Raw genomic sequence first — 20,593 nt, 5'->3', positions numbered from 1 at the left:
TGAGGTCATGAGGGTGGAGCCCCCATGATGGGATTAGTGCCTTTATAAGAAGAGAAAGAGAGACCAGAGCTCTGACTCTCTTTTTGGCCTCTCTCTCTATGCTATGTGAAAACACAGCAAGAAAGCGGCCATCTACAAGCCAGGAAGAGAGTCCTCATCACGAACTATCCCTACCGGACCTTGATCTGGGATGTCCAGCCTCCAGAACTGTGAGAAATAAATGTCTGTTGTTTAAGCCACCCAGTCTGTGGCACTTTGTTATAGCAGCCTGAGCTGACCAAGATAGGGTCAGAGAGGACACACCCAAGCATGTATGAAGCTGGGCGGCAAGGGGAAGAGGGAAGGGAGGGGGAGAGGCCAACAGATGTACCTAAAAGAGGAACCGGGGAAACAGCAGAGGAGAGATGGCGTTGGGCACAGAGGGGCAAGGGCAGGGGAGAGGGCTGTGGGCCAGGGCTTTGCTCATGGTGTCACTCATTTAATAATTAGACACCAATGACTGCTACCAGGCCCAACACAATAGCCTGGGAACACAAAGGATGACAAGACACCTGCTCCTCTACTGGGGAGGCTGTATTGGAAGGCAAGACATCATGGGAGAGGCCCTCCACCTGGGTCTTCAACGTGATGAAGGATTCTGGCAGCTGGTTTAGGGATCCCCTTTAGAAGCAAAGCCTAAGCAAAGGTTCTGATGAGTGTACAGCATGGCATGTCATGGGTGAAAGAAGAGGGCACTCTGCTTGATTCTGCCTTTGCAGGTGTGTCTGAGGTCACTGCCATGGGGAGGGAGCAATTCTATCATCACCAGCAGAAGATGTGCCAGGCTTGTTCCTCCTCCCTGTGCAACAACCACACCCTCACCTAAAGAGTCCTTCAGGGCATGGGTGAGCTTGCATTGCCGGAAGGGAATGTGGTCCCGCTTCTGGTCCCCAAGGGCAATGATGGCCTGCTCCAGGAATGACAGCGACTTGTTGATGTAGGTAGCTTCCTTCAGGACTCGGCCCTCTGACTACAAACCAAAGGGCAGTTCTGCTTCAGACTAAGTGGAGAGGCTGCCCCACCAAGAACACTGCAGGTCTGTGGGTAGGCCAAAGCCTCCTTCCAGAACAAGGGTCTTCCCTCAATGTCACAGGATTGTATTCCATCTTGGGCTAATATTAATACTCATAGGAACACTCGTGTAAACATTCATGTGACTGCTTGTGTGAATATGAATACTCATGTGAATATTCCTATGAATACTCACTTAACATTCACACTAATATGAATATACATAGGAATATCTGTACAGATACCTGAGCAAATAATCCTGTGAATATCCACACAAATACAGACACTCATAGGAATGCTCATCTGAATATTCTTGTGAATACTTATGCTAATACTCACACTCATATGCATACTTGAGAAGAAATACTCATGCAAATATTCATGTGAACACACACACTATACACAAAGAAATGCTAATACTAGCAAGGAGCATTTACTGAGCGCTTACTGAGTGTCAGCCACCTTGCTAAGAATTTAGGGGCCATCACCTCATTTAACGTTTACAAAAATCCTGTCAGGTAGGAACCGCCTCTATGTAGCAGCTGTTCCCCTTCTGCTAATTCTGTCCTTCCAGCTCCTCAGGGTCAAGCCCACACGCTCCACTGTGCCTAGCTCAGGACTGTGCTTATGAATGCCCAGTGACGATGGCCCATGTGCACGGGCCCCATGCTGGAAAAAGGCCTGTGGCTTATTGAGAAGGAACCTCTTGCTCCCCCGACTCACCCCAGACTTCCCCAGCCTTTCCGAGCCTGCTAGATCCACCAAGTTAATTTTGGAAGTGATGTACTTTTCATCTGATAAGGTCCGTGAATGGGCCTATGAAACATCCAAACAGAGGTTACACTGTCACAGGGAGAAATTTCTGACAGAGCAGGCCCTGGGGGAACCCGCCGCCCTCTCCATGCTGTTCAAAGAGCTCAAACTTACCTCCACGTAGATGGTGAAAATGCAGTGTGACCTGGATGAGTTTTTGTTCATCGTGTGGGAGGCTATAATCCTGTTGGTCTCTCCCTGAAGAGGAAGGAAAGCATACACAACATTTTGAAAGATTAAAATAAAGCATTTGGGTCATTTTTCAACTATACTGGCAGCTATCCAAGTGATCTTATGTCACTGCAGTCAGCTGGGTCTTCCAGGCAAACCGCATTTATAAACTGGTAGAATAGGACAAACTGGAGGCCAGACGTATACTTTCCCCCATTGCTGGGGATGCGTGACTTTGTATAGTTTTCTGAAAAGCAAAGTGGCAATAAGAATTAACAGCTTTATAAATAAGAATTAAAAGCCTTACAAAATTCATGAATATTGAACGATAATCAGTGCACAAATCCAGCAATTAGGGAACGACCTATCTGCAAATGGAATGTTATGCAGACAGGAAAATACTGACAATTAGTTCTTAATAATAGAAAAATGCAAAATCCAAAATCATAGCAAACTGACTTCAACAGCACATTAAAAGCTTCACACAGGGCTGACCCGGTGGCGCAGCGGTAAAGTGCACACGTTCCGCTTTGGTGGCCCGGGGTCGCCGGTTCAGATCCAGGGTGTGGACGTAGCGCCGCTTGGCAAAAGCCATGCTGTGGTAGGCGTCCCATGTATGGGGTGGGGGACGATGGGCATGGATGTTAGCTCAGGGCCAGTCTTCCTCAGCAAAAAGAGGAGGATTGGCAGTAGTTAGCTCACAGCTAATCTTCCTCAAAAAAGAAAAAAAAAGCTTCACACATGGCAACTAAGTGGTATTTACCCCTGGGATGCAAGGATGATTCAACATATGCAAATCTATCATTGTGATACACTACATTAACAGAATGAACGACAAAATCATATTCTGGTACGATCTAAGGAATGCAAAAGCATTCATAGAAGAAAGAATAAACAGCTGCCGTTACCAAGATGTTAATAATGGTCACTTCTGGGTTGGGGTTTATAGGTCATATTTCCCTTTTTATACAGGTTTGTGCTTTCTTCTGTATGTGAGCATATATTACTTTTAAAAATTAGGAAAAATCAATAATTTGTAATTTTAAAGGGGCAGCTGGCCCTTGCTGCTAATTCACAGGATTGGACCCTATGGCCAGAACACACTTAAAAGGAGATGTGACGGAAATGGCTGTTGTTAGAGAAAAAGGTCCTTGCGAGAGGGACTCCTGTCTCCTTAAAGGCCCGTGAGAAATGCTATGAACAAACTGCAAAGCAGTGACACCATGGCTCCCTGGGGAGAGTGGAACACCTGAAGAGGAGGGAAGGGCCTGGGCTGTGGAGCAGGCCTGGCTGACCCTGTGGCTGTGTCACCTCTCACTGTCTACCAGTCCAAGAAGGACTGCTTCCCACCAATGACTGAGTGTGGCAGGGATACTAATATAGATCTGTTCTTAGCTGGCCAACTTTGGCTCAAGGATTCCTGACTTCTTTACACTGAAACTTCTTTACACTGCCTGGCAGTCTAGGACGCTTCCACCCGACCTTCCTTCCCTTCACTTGAGGTAAGACTTGCATCATGACTTGATGGCGATCCAGCCTTACCTGGTTCCCTTCCTACTTCCTTGACACAGGAATTTCCCCTCACAAAATCTTTGCACATTTAATCCCATCTTGGCGTCTGCTTCTCAGAGAACCCAGACTAGACATACTTTTACAAGACTGCTGAATAGACGGACAGTTGACTTCTCACCAATAACAATGGAAACCATAACTTTGGAATAACGTGTTAATGTAGTAAAAGAAAACAAATGCCAAAATAGAATTTATGCCCAGCAAAAACATCTTTGAAGATTGAGAGTAAAAGAAAGACATTTCACAAAGCAAAATATTGTTTATCACCAGTATGCTCATTTTAAAGGATGTACATCAGAGAGCAGGAAAACAACCTCAGATGGAAAGTTAAGGAGAAAAGCAATGAAAGTGGTAAATATGAGAGTAAATGTAAAAGAAGACTGAGTATACAAAACAGTAATAATAATGCCCTGCAGGGTTAAAACACAAAGACATAAAAGACAAGGCAACAATCCTAAAGTTCTTGTAGAATCCAGGAGGAGGGAAAAGGTTTTTATTAACTTTAGATTTTTTAGAAGTTTTTAGTTTTAAATATTTTATTTTGAAATGTTATAATATAGTAATTATAATGTTATGATAAAATAACATTTTCTTTTTATTTGTAAGAAGGAAGTTTCAAAGAAATGTACAGGGAGGTCCTCTGTACCCTTCACTCAGCCTCTCTCTATGATAACATCTTGCAAAACTATGGCACAATATCAAAATGAAGAAATTGACATTGGTATAATCCGCAGAGCTTATTCAGATTTCCTCAGTTATACATACTCATTTGTATATGTATGTATGTGTGTGTGTGTACTAACTAAATATGCAAGGTTATTTCTAGGATAAACAGAGAGAGAGAATACAAATATGAATAAATATATAACTTCCAAACTAGTAAAGGGAGAAACAAGTATAACAAAAAATATCCAATTAAAAAGAGGGCAAAAAGAAAAGTAGAACAAATGGAACCAAGAAAGCACACAATAATATGATTTAAACCCAAAAATATCAGTAACTACACTAAGTAAAAACGGGATTAAATGCTTCATTTAAAAGATAAAGACTGTCAGACACCAAGACTGAATCATGATGAAATAGAAAATATCAACAGATCAATTACTAGTAAGGAGATTGAATCAGTAATCAAAAATCTCCCAAGAAACAAAAGTCCAGGATGAGATGGCTTCACTGATGAATCTACCAGTGAATTATTTTTTAATCCTCTTATATGTTCTTTTCACAAAAAGCCAAAACAAAAAATTTACATACATTCAACTAACCTAAAATTAAGAATTTTTTTCATCAAATAACACATAAAGAGGGGGAAAAAAAGCAAGCCACAGAAAATAGAAGATATTTACAATACATATAACTGAAAAAGAACTAGTTTTCAGAATATACCAAATTTATACAAATAAGTAAGAGAAAGAAAAAAGACATCTGTAAAGAAAGTAAACAAAAGGCATGAACAGGGAAATCGAAGTGGTCAATAAACACATGGAAAGGTCCTTAATCTCATTGGTAATTAGGAAAAATGCAAGCCAAGACCACAGTGGGAAGCACTACACACTGGCCAGATTGCTCAAAATTTTGTCAGAATAATGGGATTTCTGATAACCTGCTGTGGGAACATACCATCATGGAAAATAGTTGGCATTATCTACGAAAGCTTAAGACACACATACTCTATGACCCAGCAATTGCAGTCCTTGGATTTACCTAGAGACATTCATGATTACGTGCACCAGATATACATACAAGGATGTTTCCAGAGGCATTGTCTGAAATATCCCCAAACTAGGAAAACCCAAATGTCCATAATAAGTAGAATGGATAATTAAACTGTAGTGTATTCACACAATGTAATACAATGATGAAAATGAAAAACACACAGCAAGAACATAGATGAATTTCACATAAAAAGTAGGTAACGGGTAAAAGAAATGACAGAATTCATTACATATGATTCCTTTTATAAAAATTTCAAAAAAATTAAACCATGCTGTTTGAGGAAACATAGGTGGTATGCTATAGGTGGTAAAGTTATGAAGAAGACCAAGGAAATGATTACCATACAAATAAGGAGAGTGGTTACTTCTAAGGGCATGAATAAATATTTATTCATGATAAAAACTCTTCACAAACATGGACATTCTTTAACCTTAAGCCATGAAAAACCTCCTGCAAACATCATTTTTCATGGTGAAATGTTAGGAGCAACAATAAGACAAGAATATCCCATTGTCATATGGGGGATCAGAATTGGCCACCCCAAAATATGTCTCTCTGGCTTGATTATTTTTAAGGACAAAATACTCTGAAGAAAACTTTGACCTTCCTGTAACTACCTAAGAGCATTGAAGATAGAAGGCCTGTTCCGGGAAGGAGCTAATACCATAAGATAACTATATTATAACATAAAGTAGCTGTGGTAGACAGGAAGGCAGTAGCAAGCCCATTTTTATCAAAGTTCTCTTTCCAGTCTCATTGTCTATAGATGGCCCAGCAAACATTTGTTTACCAAACATTTGCTTTTCCATCTCCATGTAAATTGCCTTCCTCCCCTCTGAAGTCCTAAACCACTACTCCCAACATCCTCCTTTGTCTTTGGCTAAAGATGGTATTTAAGGTGGTGAGCTTTGGCCATTTTGGTGAGTTATTCAGTTTTCCTGGGTTTCTCCCATGTATATATGTTATTCAACTTTGATTTTCTCCTGTTATTCTATCTCATGTCAATTTAATTCTTAGACCAGCCAGAAGGGACCTAGAGGGTAGAGGAATTGTCTTCCCCCACTACAGCTCCACTGCAGGGGGCTCTTTCTTCCCTGTAGATGCAAGGGATCCAGGTTTAAGTCACCCCTGAGGACACCAATGTGACTTCTTTTTTAAGTTTTATTGACATCTAATTTAAATAGTGTAAAATTTTACTGTCTTAAGTATAGAATTCAATGACTTTTAGTAAATTTACAGTGTTGTGCAACTATCACCACAATCCTGTTTTAGAAATGTTGCATCAGTCCAAAAAGTTCCCTCGGGCCCATCTGCAGTCACTTCCTGCTTCTTCCCCCAGGCAACTGCTAATCTGCTTTCTGTCTCTACAGATGTAGCTATCTGGACATTTCAAACAAATGAAATCATACAATAAGTTATCTTCTTTCTTTTACTTAGCATTTTTTTTGAGACTCATCCATGTTGTAGCATGTATCAGACTCCATTTCTTTTTATTTCTAAAGTTTTCCAACATATAGATGTACACCTTTTGTTTATCCATTCACCATTTGATGGAATTTTGGTTATTTCCAGTCTGTGGCAGTTATGGATAATGCTGTTATGAACATCTGTGTACAAGTCTTTGTGTACACATACACTTCCATTGCTCTTGCTTAGATACCTAGGGGTAGAATTGCTAGGTCTTCTGATAAAATTAATGTCTAACTTTTTAGGAAATTGCCAAAATGGCTGCACCATTTTACATTTCACCAGCAATGTATTAAGAGTTCCAACCTATATTACCTTTAAAAGAATAACATACACTAGGGAATTTTTTTATTGATTTGTAAGAGCTTTTCTATATTAAGGATGTTAATCTTTATTTTTTCTATACCAAAAATGCCCATTATTCAATGTTAACCAAAAAAGGGACAATTTCGGGGCCGGCCCAGTGGCGCAGCAGTTAAGTGTGCACGTTCCGCTTCGGTAGCCTGGGGTTGACCAGTTCGGATCCTGGGTGCGGACATGGCCCCGCTTGGCAAGCCACGCTGTGGTAGGCATCCCACATATAAAGTGGAGGAAGATGGGCACAGATGTTAGCTCAGGGCCAGTCTTCCTCAGCAAAAAGAGGAGTATTGGCAGCGATGTTAGCTTAGGGTTAATCTTCCTCAAAAAAAAAAAGGGGGGTACAATTTCAATGCACGGGAAAAAAGACTGGAAGGAAATAAACCAAAATATACATTATTGTTGCCATAGGTAGAAAACAGATGAGTGAATTTTTTTCAGTCCTATATTTTTTCATTACTATCTGAACTTGCAAAATGAGCATATATTAATTTTCATTCTGGTTATCAAAGTATGTAAAAAACTAAGAAAGAGGGAGAGAATAAAATAAAAAAAGGGATGGAGGGAGGAACCCTTAGACTTGATCATCTCACCTCGAAAAGGAGGCTGAATGCATCTTCCTCCTGACTTGTGAGGTGGACTGACAAGCCCTTAATGAAGACCCCTTGAGGGTTTTCCACGATGGTCATTGGTGTGACTGAGGGTCCAACATAGGGCAGAGTGGACAGAAGATCAAACAGGCTCTCATTATAGATTTCCAGGTAGGAAACACGCACAGTGATGGCATGTGTGGGGCGTTCTTCGATCATCCTAAAAACCTAGATGGAAGATTGACAGCAGTCACCAAGAGCAGAATTTCAATGACCAGCTAGTGTTAGTGGAGTTCTTACCTCAGGAGGAAACATCAAGAAGTACAATAAGAAAATCTTTCCCCTAAAAAAGTTTAGTCTAGTTGGTGTGATGGTCATCATCATCAACAACACTATGATTATTAGTCCATCAGGTGATATTTATTATCACCTTGTAGTTTTTTGAGGCCTGACTTATAGGTTGGATAATATTTATACAGTCCCAAGAAGTAGAGGCATGACGAATGGAAAGTACTCTGAAGTGAAGATCTCTTGTTTTACGTAGTCTCACTCTATATAAGCCTCTTTCACATCCATTATTTAATTCCATCCTCATAACTCCCCTGCGATTGAAGCAGGGCAGGGCAATATCCATCTGTGGGAAGCTCCATGTAATATAATTATTCGTCTATGATCACTCAGGTAGTAAGGGAAGAAGCCAAGCCAGAACTCAGCCTTCTCAACTCCTAACACCCTCCTCAGTACTTATCAGTAATGACTTTGGTCTAGTCTTTTCCTCTCTCTGGACGTGGATTTTCTTATCTGTCAAATGCGGAACTGGGCTCGACAATCCAAGGTCCCACTTTGCTCTAACAGTCTAGATCTGTGCTGTGTAATATGGTAGACACTAGCCACAGGTGGTTGCTGAGCACTCGAAATGTGGCTAGTGCCAATGAGGAACTGAATTTTAAATTGTATTTAATTTTAATTAATTTAAATTTAAAAATTGATACTAAATTCAATTATTGGTAAACTTTTAAGTATGTTTGGAACAACCTGGGTTTATAAATCTACTTTGTTGACTGTAAATTTTATGAAATCTAAATACAGATCAAGTATTTTTGATGAATATTTAGTCTCTCAATCGAAATGTACTGTAAGTGTAAAATACACTCTGGAATTCAAAGACTTAGTATGAGAAAAAGAGTGTAAAACATCTCAATAATTTTCATATTGATTACATGTAGAAATGATATTTTGGATATATTGAGTTAAATAAATATATTATTAAAATTAATTTCACCTGTTTTACTTTTTAAACCATGGCTACTGGAAAACTCAAAATTGCATATGTGACTTACATTATATTTCTATTGGGCAGTGCTGGGCTAGACTACTACAGTCTAAGATGTTAAGATACTGAAGCTTTGACAATGGGATATTAAGGATATTTCTTCAAAAATTAGAGCATGAATGGTTATAAACTAGAGGGACAGCTACACTTCTTACAGGACAGGGCTATAAAACCTCAAGATGCTTTTGAGGAAAATCCCTTTGCCTCCTACCTCCAAAGAGAGGACCCTTACAGAACCCAGGTTAGTGGACCCCATAGGCAGGCCCTTCTGTGCTGTCTTCAGTCATACTTCCTGGATCCCCAGGGCTGACTCAGTCCTGGAAGCTCTGCAAGCCTCCATATTCTCCTCATTAAAACCAGGAAGGAACGTGATTAGGACCTCCAAATCCTCAATTACAGGATTACAGACCATCAGAGCAGCAAGAAGTCAGTCAGCATGTCCAACTCCCTCTTTCACAAATGAGGAAACAGCACAGGCGTGGGTCAGAGTCCGAAACCCGAACTCCCAGCTTCTTGAGGTTTCTGATACACACACACCCCACCATGTATATCCTGCCTCCCTACAGGCTGCAACTCCTTTGACACCTGGACCCCACTGTCTCCTGTAGCTGACCTGGGATCAGCAGCATCTATGGTAGAGAGGGCCCCTGTATGATATCCCACCCACGGGCCCACTCTCTACCTGCTGTAGAGCACGAGGGAGGATCCCCCGGTGCTTGTAATTCTCAGTTGCCCCCGTCATGGTGTATGTCTTGCCAGCTCCCGTCTGCCCATAACACATGATGGTGCCTGCAAACATTTCAAAACGTGTCTTGGTGACATCCAGGAAAATAGCTTCAAGATAGCTCTCCTTTCCCCCAGCATGCCTGTAGCCAGCCAGGACCCTGGTGTTAAGGCGGCCATCAGGAGCAGCCAAGGACATCAGGAATTCCTGCCCCTGAGGGTACATGGGCAAGGAAACAGGGACATAAATGGTCAAAACACAGACATCTGTTCTGAATCTGTGGTCCATGTAGTGTTCTACTGCTCCCTTTACCAAGAGAAGATCTGACCGTTGGGCCTCTGAGGAGAGCAGACAATCCCAGGGAACAAAGGAAGTGGGAATTTTCCTAGAAAGATGAGGAGGGAGATAAGAGCATTGAACTCCAGTCCTTCTTTTAGCAAAGCCATGAACTGGCAGGGTTTCATGGGTAGGCCTCCCTGGGGGGCTAGCCAGGCAGAAGGCAAGAAAACTCCCAGGAAGAGATGGGAGTCAGAAGGGCATTTCCTGTTAATGGTGAGAATTCTTTGTAGACTGCAAGTTCCCACAGGATCAAACAGGGCTGCTAGCTGGTCCCATGCCACTGCCAGAAACAGACCACCATAACCAGATCCTGATCTGGTCTCACTGCCCCTTCTGGGAAGACTTTCACTTGTACCTCTCATGTCCTTTAGGTCTACCATGAGCACCAGGCTCTGGCATACAAACCACACAGTAACCCTGGGCTCTGGTTTCCATCTGCTCTTCCTTCTGGCTTGGTCGCCCTGAGCCAGACCTATCCTAAAGTCTGCTTCTGGGCATCTACACAGCAGACCTGTCCCAGCAACACTGGGCCACAGAAATCACTGTTGGCCTTTGCCACATGGATGCTCCAGTTCCTTTGCTTGGTAGGTTTTACACAAGGGGCCCTAATTCAGCATCTGAACTGGAGTCAGAAACAGCATCTATTAACCCAAAACAAATGTGCACGAAGGAGTCATTTCAACTGGGAATGAGAGCCAATTTGTGGCTCCAAAGCACCCAGAGCCCAAGATTTTTAACTTCCCTGGGCCTTAGTTCCTCTGTCTCTACCTCCTCAGGGCTGCATTCCCTCAGGGTCAATGACCCACACCTATGGATCACACACAAGATACAGTACAATGTTTTGGCATCTATACTCAATGGATTTTTAAAACTTGCAAACAGGGAACATTCTAGTCAACAGCGACTAGATGGGCAAAGTCTGCAAACTGTGATATATTCTTTCTAAGGATTTTAAAATCCTTTTAAGACTTTAAAACAATCTTAGACTGAACAAGTTTATAAAAATTTCCCAATAAAGCTGCTTTTAATTTGTAAAGAAAATCAAACTCTAACTCAAGTTTTTAGTGATACACGTAAATAATCCTATACCAGAGTATGACCAGTAGATTGACTGCGCTGGTAGAATGAATGGAAACAGCTCCGAGCAGGTAGCCAAGAGAAAAAATGTTTGGACTCCATCAAGCACATCATAAGGACATTATCTTCAAAACTAATATTTGAGAGATTTGAAACAGGACAACAGTTAAGTCCCCATGACCTATAGAGAGCCAGGGTCATTTAGTCTTCCTTATAAAGGTAGGATCCCAGGACATTGGATCAAGCCATGCGCACAATGTCATCAAGGAAGTAAGCTTTCCATCACAAGAACATGGAGGCAGACAAGCAAACAAAAATTAGTAAGTGAGGTTATATTTTATTTTATTCACCATAAAATACTTGCAACTCTTCCTCCAAAAGGGGTTCTGCAGGTTCTTACATAAAACAACAGTTAATTAACTAAATTACCATTATAGCCATCGAGGGCCTGAGAAATCACATCCTTCGCAACTGTCTCATAAACCAAGTCCTGAGAGGCATCATGGAGAACTCCATCCAGCTTGAAAGACCAGTCTGTCTGCTGGTTATTGACAACTCCCCTCCGAGTATCTTTTTTTAAGTGAATATCAATGCTCTAGGGAAAGAGACAGAGAGAGAAAGAGAGGGGAGAAGAGAGAGAGAAAGAAGGAGTTATTTGTATTTGTTAGGAAACTGGTGTAAAAAAGTTGCTGATAGCCAAGACCTGACCTGGAAGAAATACAGGAAGTGAACTTTAGGAAGAATAGGGACTCCCACATATGGGTTGATATTCCAGATGATTTCTTTGGGATGGAAGGAAGCTCTTGCAGGGAGACCACACGACCCTTAAGGTGGAAGGATCAAGAGACTGGAGCACTTACTAGTTTCAGTATGTCTCATCCTAGTTTGCAGGGTGCTGTCTGTCTTGTTTCCCCCATCTACGAATACGGAGTCAAACACAATCATCATGCTCTTATTAAACAAACTTTAGATCCATTCAATAAGCACTGGGAGGTCTTGAATTAGGCCAGAGAAAACAGTGAGATTGGTGACAGAAGCCTGGGCTTGAGCCGCATCTCTTTGGTTTTTGGTGGTGAGGCCTCCCTCAGTATTCTGTTGAGCACCCTCTCCCACACACACGCTATGGGTCAATGTGAGTAATGATGAAATAACAGCTACAGAAAAGACTCTGGACTTCTCAGACAGTTACTCACTGGTATTAGAGTAAATAGAGGGTGCTTACTTACTTGTAATCAGCAGATTTTTAGACGCAAAGATTTCTAAAAAATATTTTAGATAGCAGCAGCTGGTTTAGGAACATATTGGGTTAGGTCAATGGTAGATTCCAGTCTTCGCAATGGGGACTTCTGATGCAAACAGACTCTCACTGGTGTCTTGGCCGTCTTAGTCCAGGAATCAAGACTTGGCCACAGGCAGATAAACTAACTGAGAGAGGCTGGTCCATTCACATATTAAATGCTCTGTTCTTCTGTGCTCACTGAAACCATGTCCAGCAGCGTACACTTCACAGGGCTCCACATGAGCTTGTTTCTGACTGCTACAACTTTTGAAACTTGAGCAGTTTACCCTCGAATTCCTCCCTTAAAAAATGTTTCAGTGCTGCCCATAGATCCACAAATGTTTGCTCAATGAAAACATTTAACACTCTCAAGCTGTCCTAAGCCTGTCATAGGCCTCAGAAAGGTTCCTGACAGTGGTGAGGACATGAGGATGGATAAATCTTTCCAGTTCTCTCGATAAGAGTTTCTCCCACTGCTCTGGCAAGTTTAACAGTAACCAACTTAAGACATTCTTACCGTACCCCCAGGGAGACAGATCTGATCACCAGAAAGTTTTATGAGTGGGGACAAATGTCAGTTTTTGTGTCAATACAAGGATAAAGGTAAATTTATTAACCAAAAAGAATCAAAAATGGCAGTTTCCTCAGCAAGAGCATTGCGGGGGAGTGGTTTAGATTTGATGGACTCTAGAGTCCATCTGAATTCTTACCACTTCTGTCTGGGTCCTTAAAATGGTGTTTGGAAACAGGGTCACACTGCAGCGAGGTGGCACAGAGAGGCCCAGCAGGTAAAGGCAAACGCATTGCACTTACTTTGTTGTCATCTCCATATCTGATCACTTCATGAGCAAAGTCATCGGTGGGTCTGACACGGACAAATGCATGAACTTTTTTCCTAGTACTCATTCTAGCTAAAAGGAAGAAAATAGCGAAATTGTAAGTAGCCATCATCAAACAACAATTAGAGGGGAGGTGTCATTCATTAAAAAGATTAGAAAAGAGTGATGTGCAGTCCAGCTTTCCTGGCCCTCTGTGAGCCCATCTTGCTTTCACTCCTTAGCGTTTCAGTGCTCTGCCCGCAGGACACTGCTCAACAAGTACATGTATTTCCTACTTTACAGGCTGCCTCACTATTGTCTACCAATGACCCCTAAGAGACTGAAACACAAAGCAAAAAGAATGCTCCCTTTAGTGGCCTAAACTTTGATGTGTTTTCTAGAAATGTTCTGTATCTGAGTCCACTTATGCTTTGCTTTATTCATTATATTTTCCTCTAAAATACTTCCTATGAAAGGCATTAAAACTAATTTTCTTTTCTTCATTAACATATCTTACTTCAGATGCAGCACCTCCCTCTCTAACTCTATTACACTAACTTCAATCAGAAAAAGATTCCTTCGAAGTATATTTAATCTAGCCCATAATCAAATATTCTTTCTTCTCTGGCACTCTACTGAGAGAAAAATCACAGAAAGTGCTCCACCTCCACTTTCCTTCCTAAAACCTAACTATATGCTCATCATTTTCTTTCAGGTAGACACAAATATATTTGTTTTCCTTCATTTATACCATCACAAATAATTAACATATGTAATAAAATGTTAAAATAAACATTTGATGTGGCTTCATGGAGTGGGATGAAAGCTTATAGATATACGCGATAGAGAGGCAGATTTAGGTAGATGACCTTCCCTTCACGTAGTGTTGTCCTATAATGGAAAAGACTTTCACAAGGGAAGGACCATAAGCACCATAAACAGTCAAGCTAAGTCAAAATACCAACTAGCAGAGATGCTACAAAAGGGATTGTTACACTGAAGGGACAGTTAATTGATCTCTAAGATCCTGTTGAACTAAAGCATTTTATAAAAATTTTTAAAAATTGAATTGTATAATCCCCCAAATCATCACCAAGAAATCTCATATTTTATTGGATATTAGTCTCCTCAGTCAAATCACACTAGGCTCTCTCCTGAGAGTGTCTGCGTAAAAATATTAATACTAATTGGACAGTAAATTTCAGTTCTAGCACTGACATAAAGTGGGGAAGCACAGAGGATTATTAAATAGCAGTAGTAACTGTACTGATTTTTACTGCTTTAAGGGGAACTTAAAACTTCATCAGCTCTTCAGGTGCCTCTGACACACTGATGACAAAGGATTAAATACTGAGAGAAAATGTCAAGAGCTCTAAGAAAAGCTAAGTGAAAATCTATCTGTAATCATAATCAATTGTGTTAAATCTAGTTAAGTAATATTAGAAAACAAGACAAAGGTCTACGAAAATACACTAAATAACTTCAGTGTTCAAAACTACTGTGTAAATTAACATAATACAATTTAAAATTGTTCCAAGATGAAACATTTCTAATTTTACATATAAATTTTTCTAAGATCAATCCAATATTTTTTCTTTCCTTCTTTTGAAATAATTTGAACAATATCATCAAGTAGCTTATGGTCATGTAGTCCTAAAACTAGGCTCTCAAATTTCAATAATTTCACTTTTATAGAACCATGAATATAAAGAAAGAATGTTAAAAACTCCTTTAGAGTTAATGCTCCACAAAGTACAAAACAGACTTTGACTAGAGACAAGGCCTAAGGGTCAGGATGCGTGCTGCATCATCCACTTCTCTTTCGATCCCCTGTCGAAGTTGGACCAGTTCAATAAGAAACGAGGCATCTGCCCCTAAAACAACCTGTACTTTCATGGGCACTCTAACAAATAAACTGATATGATATTTAATATTTTTAAAAAGTCAATTTTCAAGACCTTTACTGTAAAGAAAAGTTCATGCATGACAGGGATTTCTCCTTTTAATGACAGTTAATTATTTCACTTTTTAAAAAAGCACATTAAAACTTTACATGTATTATTTAAGAGAAGTTCAATGAGTGTTACCTGATAAAAATGATTCCAGGCTTTTAAAACATTAACATCCCTCCACATTTCTAGACACAACCTGTGGTGACCACTTGATTTCCTCTTACAATTATAGTAACTATCATCAGGTGGCATTAAGTATCTCGACAGAAGCAAGTTAAATAGAGACAGGCCCTGCCATTTCAGTTTACTGTTTCAATGATGTGGACAAAATTAAACTTGAACCCCTTTAGATGTCAAAGCAAATAAGCAAATATTGTACTTTCATATTTGCCTATTACAGAGCGTGTGTCTCCTTCCTCCACTCTGCAAGTGATTATTTCATGGAAGTCTTTTCCCAGCCACTGTGGGATCATTCAGACCTTTCAATTTTTAGAAAATGAATCTGAAGGGTATCCAGGTAAGCAAAGATAATGGCTTGTCCAATTTCGGTCCTAAAATTTTTGTCTCCAAAATTGAGCTCTAGAAATAAAAAGCCACAAATGGCTCTAACATGAATCCCAAACTGAGGAAACTGAAGAGAACATCTCATCTCTAAGTTCACTTTGATCTAGGCTATTGAGAAGTTGAGAGTAGAGGGAGGTATGTTTTGACTCAAGCAAATACTTACCCTCAATCTCTAAAGCTCTAAGAACCATTCCCCAGACCAATCCGAGGGCCCATCCTCCTGCTCAGGGAAGTTAAGATGCTACCCAGGGTGCCCTCCGAAACAGACCAAAAAGAAGAAGTAGGGCAGGTCTGGGGGCAGGTACCCAGGCCTCCCTCCCAGCAGTCCTCACTCACTGACAGCACAAGGGCAGCACAGGCAAGCTCCAAGCATCACCGTCCCCTCAGAGCCTGCCCCTTCTCTGTCCTGCAATTTGCCAACATGCACATGCAGTCACCCTATTTGTGCTTCCCAAGGCCTTCCCCATGCTCACACCCACGGCTCCAGACATGCCAAGAGTAATATACACTTGAGGCGAGCCTTCTCTATTAACTACACCCCTCTTGCGAGTCTGCTACATAGCAGCCCCTCAACACCCAGACATTTGGGGACCCCATGCCATCTTGCACTTACTGAAATAATGCTTGTTATTGTTCTTACGCCGCATCATTTGAGTGGGTTTCAACTCCCAAATTAAATTACAAGCTGCTTGAGGGATAGGACTGTGCCTTTTCTCTCTTTTGAATCCCCCATCAATGTCCAGAACAGTGCCTAGCATAAAACAGGTGCTCAAGAAATGGTGGGTGATAGTGATGGTCGTGGCTGGAAGTCGGAGGGTGGTTGAATCTCCATATGTGGGTCCATCTTCAGTCACTACTGAGAGAATCCCAAGGGGCATATGATGTCAGCCCTCTCCCACACCATCTCCAACCCCGAAGCTCAGAGCTCTTCCAGGAGGACACTTGGTTTCCAGGCACCTCTTGTGAGAAGCCATGTTCAGCTTCTCACCATGCCCTCCCTTTTAGTGGGCTCCTTCACCCTCAGGATCTTATAGAGAATACCTCTGTCTCATGTGTGCCACACTCTTAGCTATTTCTGGTGTAAATAAGTGAACCTCTGAGTGGCCACCAGGAGACCTCCTTGCTGAGAGGCTTGAGGTTTCCTCATTTGTTTTAGGGGTAGGAATGAATAGGATTGCCACCAAGCACCCCTGAAAGCTCGATGAAAGGTGACGGAGCGTCCGCTGGGACATAGGCACCAGGCGGGTCCCTATCTTGCAGCGCTCCTGCTCGGACCAGGGGATCTCATGGGGAGCCCTCATACCCACCAGAGCGGCAGGAGCATGTGAACCCACAAACACAGAGTCCAAATGTACCCAGCCTTGGGCTAAACAAAAGACTCGGATCCGAGCAGAACTGGCTTTTCTCCTTTTTCACCCAACATGTTGGACACCTGTGTGGAGTCTGGGAGGCAGTGGACCCTGGGACCATTCCTGTCCCTCTCTGGAGCGGCTTCCTCATCCGTAAAGCGAAGGGCTTGGACTAGCCATCCTGAAGCTCCCTCCAGTTCGAAAACTGACTAGTACATAAGAGTCCAGAAGACCTCTGGTCCTTAGCCTTGCGACCTCGGAACTTCAGGCGCGACACAGGACCCTCGTGGAGCCACGGGACATTAGATCCGAAGACCCTAAGCCGCAGCCAGGCTGAAAAGGCCCGGGCGATGCCGCGCCCTCCTCCCCCCGGGTTTCACATATCAAGCCAAGCCGGGGAAAATCCGGGCGGAGCAGTGTTGGGAATCCAGCCGCTGCCCGTCCCCGGGGCGTACACTCCCTCCCTTCTCCCCATCCCGGCTGCTCGTGGCCCCTGCTCACCGCTCCTGAAGTAGCGGCCGTCCGGCAGCGCAACCACTGACAGCAGAGACCGAAACCCGGCACGCACTGCTGCCGGGCTGTGTACACAGTCGCCATGGCAACGGGCGGCTCGCAGAGATTCCGGAAGTATCCGGATGGTGGCGGAAATGAGTCCGCGGTCCTCTGTTGAGATAAGAGTAAAATCAGGGCAGAATCAGGAGGACGGGAGACGGGACTGATTAATCTAGGAAGACTGCGGAAGCTGCCGGCGCGAAGCCAGGGTCAGGGATAGTGAGAGAACGAGGGCTGCTCATGAACCAGGAAGCGGGGCAGCAGGGCTTCCGGCGCAGAGCTGCCTGTGACTACGGCGGCCGCGCAGGCTCCTTTGATTCCAGCCCTGCGCTCCGGGCTGCAGTCGGCGGGCGCCCTCGCCCCGCCCTGGTTAGTTTCGGGCTGGCCGGCCAGGCCTGCGCAGTCGCGGCGGCCGAGGAAGATGGTGGAGGACGGCGCGGAGGAGCTGGAGGATCTGGTGCACTTCTCCGTGTCCGAGTTGCCTAGTCGCGGCTACGGCGTCATGGAGGAGATTCGGCGGCAGGGCAAGCTGTGCGATGTGACGCTCAAGGTACCGAGGGACTCGCGGCGCGGGGCTGAGGGGAAAGGAACCGAGTGGGGAGGAAAGAGGGGCGGCGGATAGGGGAAGAGGCTCTAGCGGGCAGAGGAGTGGGGAAAGGAGGTTGGAGGGAGACCGAGTACGGGAGAGAGGTGTCGAATGGGAGAAGGGGATTGGGGCTGAGTGGGGAGACGGACAGGGACAGCCTCTCAGCCCTTAGAAGGAAAGGCTGAGAGGTGCGCCGTTGAGGCCCTCGGAGTGGGAGACATTGGGGTGCCCGCTTCCCTTTTCTGTCACACAGAAAGAAAAAATGGGCTTGCAGCCCCTCTATGGAGGAAGGGGCGGTGGCAGTCTCTACATTCTGGTGGGCACCACTGAAGCACCTTCTATCGACACCATAGACATTTTTTTGTGCCTCTCGAAGTTAGCTGTGCTGTCGCAGAGGCGCAGGCTTTTCCTTAGGAGTCCTTGCTTGTCCTTGATTGTTAGATTACTATCTTGTCTCCTAAGAGGTTTTAAAATCAGGTCTGGAAGTCCTATGAGGTGGGCAGCTACTCTGCCCCACATTGGAAGTCACACCGCCACCAGCACAGCGGTCTGGGAGAATGGACTGATGGGCTGCTTCGGCAGAGGGATCTCTTAACCACCAGTTCCTTACTGGCGTTCTGGGCGCAAGAGCCAGCCTTCCTCCTGTGCTTTGCATGCACTCATGCTGGAGAGGCATGCCGTGCTGCTCCTTGGCCAAGCTGCTGAGCCATGTGGAGCCCTCCAGGTGGGGACATGCTCCTGCAAGACTTGTTCCCTGTTGGACTTTGACTAGAAGGCTCTCAGTATCTGTGGAAGACCCTGTTTAAAAACAGAGCAGAGATCATTTTGCTTTTCTTATTTTTTACAGGGTTAAGGAAACTTTTCTTCTTCCACATATTTGAGTCAGACCTCAGGAGACAGTACAGTAGAGTGGTGAGGAGTGTGGCTTTGAAAATAGAAAGATTTGGGTTAAAATCTTAGTTGTAACCTTGGGCAAGTAACTTAATCTCTTTAAGCGTCAGCTTTCCAAATGTAAAAATAGGGATGATTCCTAATTCTCAGTATTAGTGTAAGGATTAAATGTGAAAATTTATGGTATTCCTTGCATAATTCTTGGCATAAGTGTTTCAGCACTCTAAACCGCTCGCAAAGGAGATTAGTTTTCCTGGAGAGGAGTGAAGTGGCCTGAGAGGGGAAAGGATCTTTAGCAGGGAACCAAGGGGTTTGAGACAAATGAGCTGGACTAAAGGAGGCAGAGGAAGTAAATATAAATGAGACATTTTTGTCCATAGTGATTACATGATAGAAGATGTTGAGGCTGCTAGAGATGTGTAAGCAGAAGAATGATCTGGTTGTGGCAGTACCACTTGGGGTGAGTAGAGACTGGTGAAAAGCAGTAATGGGGAGAATTTTTGGGTTAAGATTTAGGCTGTAAGGGTGAGCCAGGGAAAGCTTATAAGACACAGAGAAACAAGAAGGACATGGTAGAGTGGGATGTTCGCAGATACTTCTACATAAATTACAGCAGTGCATTTTACCTTTGCATTTAAAGCAGTTACGGGATATAGCAACCCTTTAGCATAAAAATGCTTGCATGAGTTTTCCATTAAAATGCTTTTTGTTCATTCAAAGGGACAAGTAAATTATCAGAGGTAGTTCCAACCAAGAGTGTCAGTCTAAATTGCTGTATTAGTTTCAAGGGTCTGGGACATAAGCACCAGTATAAAGGCACAGGCTAGAGCTGGACAGAACTGTAGAGAGGATCTCCTTCCTTGGTTTTCCAACTGTTCTGTAGAGCCTGAGGAGTAGCTCAGCGGCAGTGTGATGGTAGGGCCAGAGAGAGCCCAGGCAAACCAGACTCTGCCTCATTTCACTCCCCTTCATTAGAGCTGCTCTGTGAAATCTGTTTTGGTCTCTGTCTTTCAGGACAGAGTCTTTCCTGAGACTTCTGGTGATTCCAGACTGTCTTCCAAATACATAGGCACTGAAAATCTTGCTGGAAGCTTTTTGGTGTGGGGTAGGTTTATTGACTAGTGGGCCTCCCCATAGGGCAGTGGTTCTCAAACTTTAGCAGGCATCAGAATCCCCTGGCAGCCTTTTTCGAACACTGGTTGTTGGGCTGTACCCCAGAATTTCTTATTCAGTAGGTCTAATGTGAGCCTGAGAATTTATATTTTTGACAAGTTCTCCAGTGATGCTACTCCTGGCCTGAGGCCACATTCTGAGAGCCACAGCCATAGTATGATGGACCTGTCCTTTTCAATGGGATATTTTTAGAGTCCATGGATCTTCCTTCAGGCTTCTG

The 20,593-nt window shown here is 43.2% G+C and overlaps 2 protein-coding genes across 23 annotated transcripts in view; one reads left to right on the top strand and one right to left on the bottom strand.

The window, feature by feature from the left end:
* Positions 1-17,985, bottom strand: part of KIF9 (kinesin family member 9) — a 51,064-nt gene extending 33,079 nt beyond the window's left edge. Inside the window, exons 1-9 of one of the 8 annotated variants that reach the window (XM_070237826.1) lie at positions 17,673-17,813; positions 13,302-13,399; positions 12,070-12,126; positions 11,639-11,804; positions 9,752-9,858; positions 7,740-7,964; positions 1,978-2,061; positions 1,774-1,866; positions 862-1,009 (exon numbers count right to left, since the gene is read on the bottom strand). In XM_070237826.1, the coding sequence (XP_070093927.1) occupies positions 862-1,009; positions 1,774-1,866; positions 1,978-2,061; positions 7,740-7,964; positions 9,752-9,850 (649 nt within the window). In that variant the 5' untranslated portion in view covers positions 9,851-9,858; positions 11,639-11,804; positions 12,070-12,126; positions 13,302-13,399; positions 17,673-17,813. Of the gene's footprint in view, positions 1-861; positions 1,010-1,773; positions 1,867-1,977; positions 2,062-7,739; positions 7,965-9,751; positions 9,859-11,638; positions 11,805-12,069; positions 12,127-13,301; positions 13,400-16,435; positions 16,679-17,672 lie in introns of all 8 variants that reach the window. The other 7 variants (XM_005600738.4, XM_023620530.2, XM_001495592.7 and 4 more) reach the window with 7 other exon arrangements.
* Positions 17,986-18,038: 53 nt separating this feature from the next.
* KLHL18 (kelch like family member 18) overlaps positions 18,039-20,593 on the top strand; it is a 57,172-nt gene continuing 54,617 nt past the window's right edge. For 3 of the 15 annotated variants that reach the window (XM_023620540.2, XM_070237833.1, XM_070237831.1), the window contains exon 1: positions 18,123-18,273. Coding sequence is in view for 4 of the 15 variants with exons in the window: in XM_023620534.2 (XP_023476302.1) it covers positions 18,145-18,273 (129 nt within the window). In the remaining 11 variants the exon portion in view is untranslated. Of the gene's footprint in view, positions 18,274-19,580; positions 19,661-20,593 lie in introns of all 15 variants that reach the window. The other 12 variants (XM_023620534.2, XM_070237832.1, XM_023620537.2 and 9 more) reach the window with 8 other exon arrangements.

The sequence above is a fragment of the Equus caballus genome, chromosome 16 (assembly GCF_041296265.1).
Source record: "Equus caballus isolate H_3958 breed thoroughbred chromosome 16, TB-T2T, whole genome shotgun sequence".
NCBI lineage: Eukaryota > Metazoa > Chordata > Mammalia > Perissodactyla > Equidae > Equus > Equus caballus.
The sequence above is the reverse complement of the archived record's forward strand: the minus strand, read 5'-3'. Positions and strand labels throughout refer to the sequence as shown.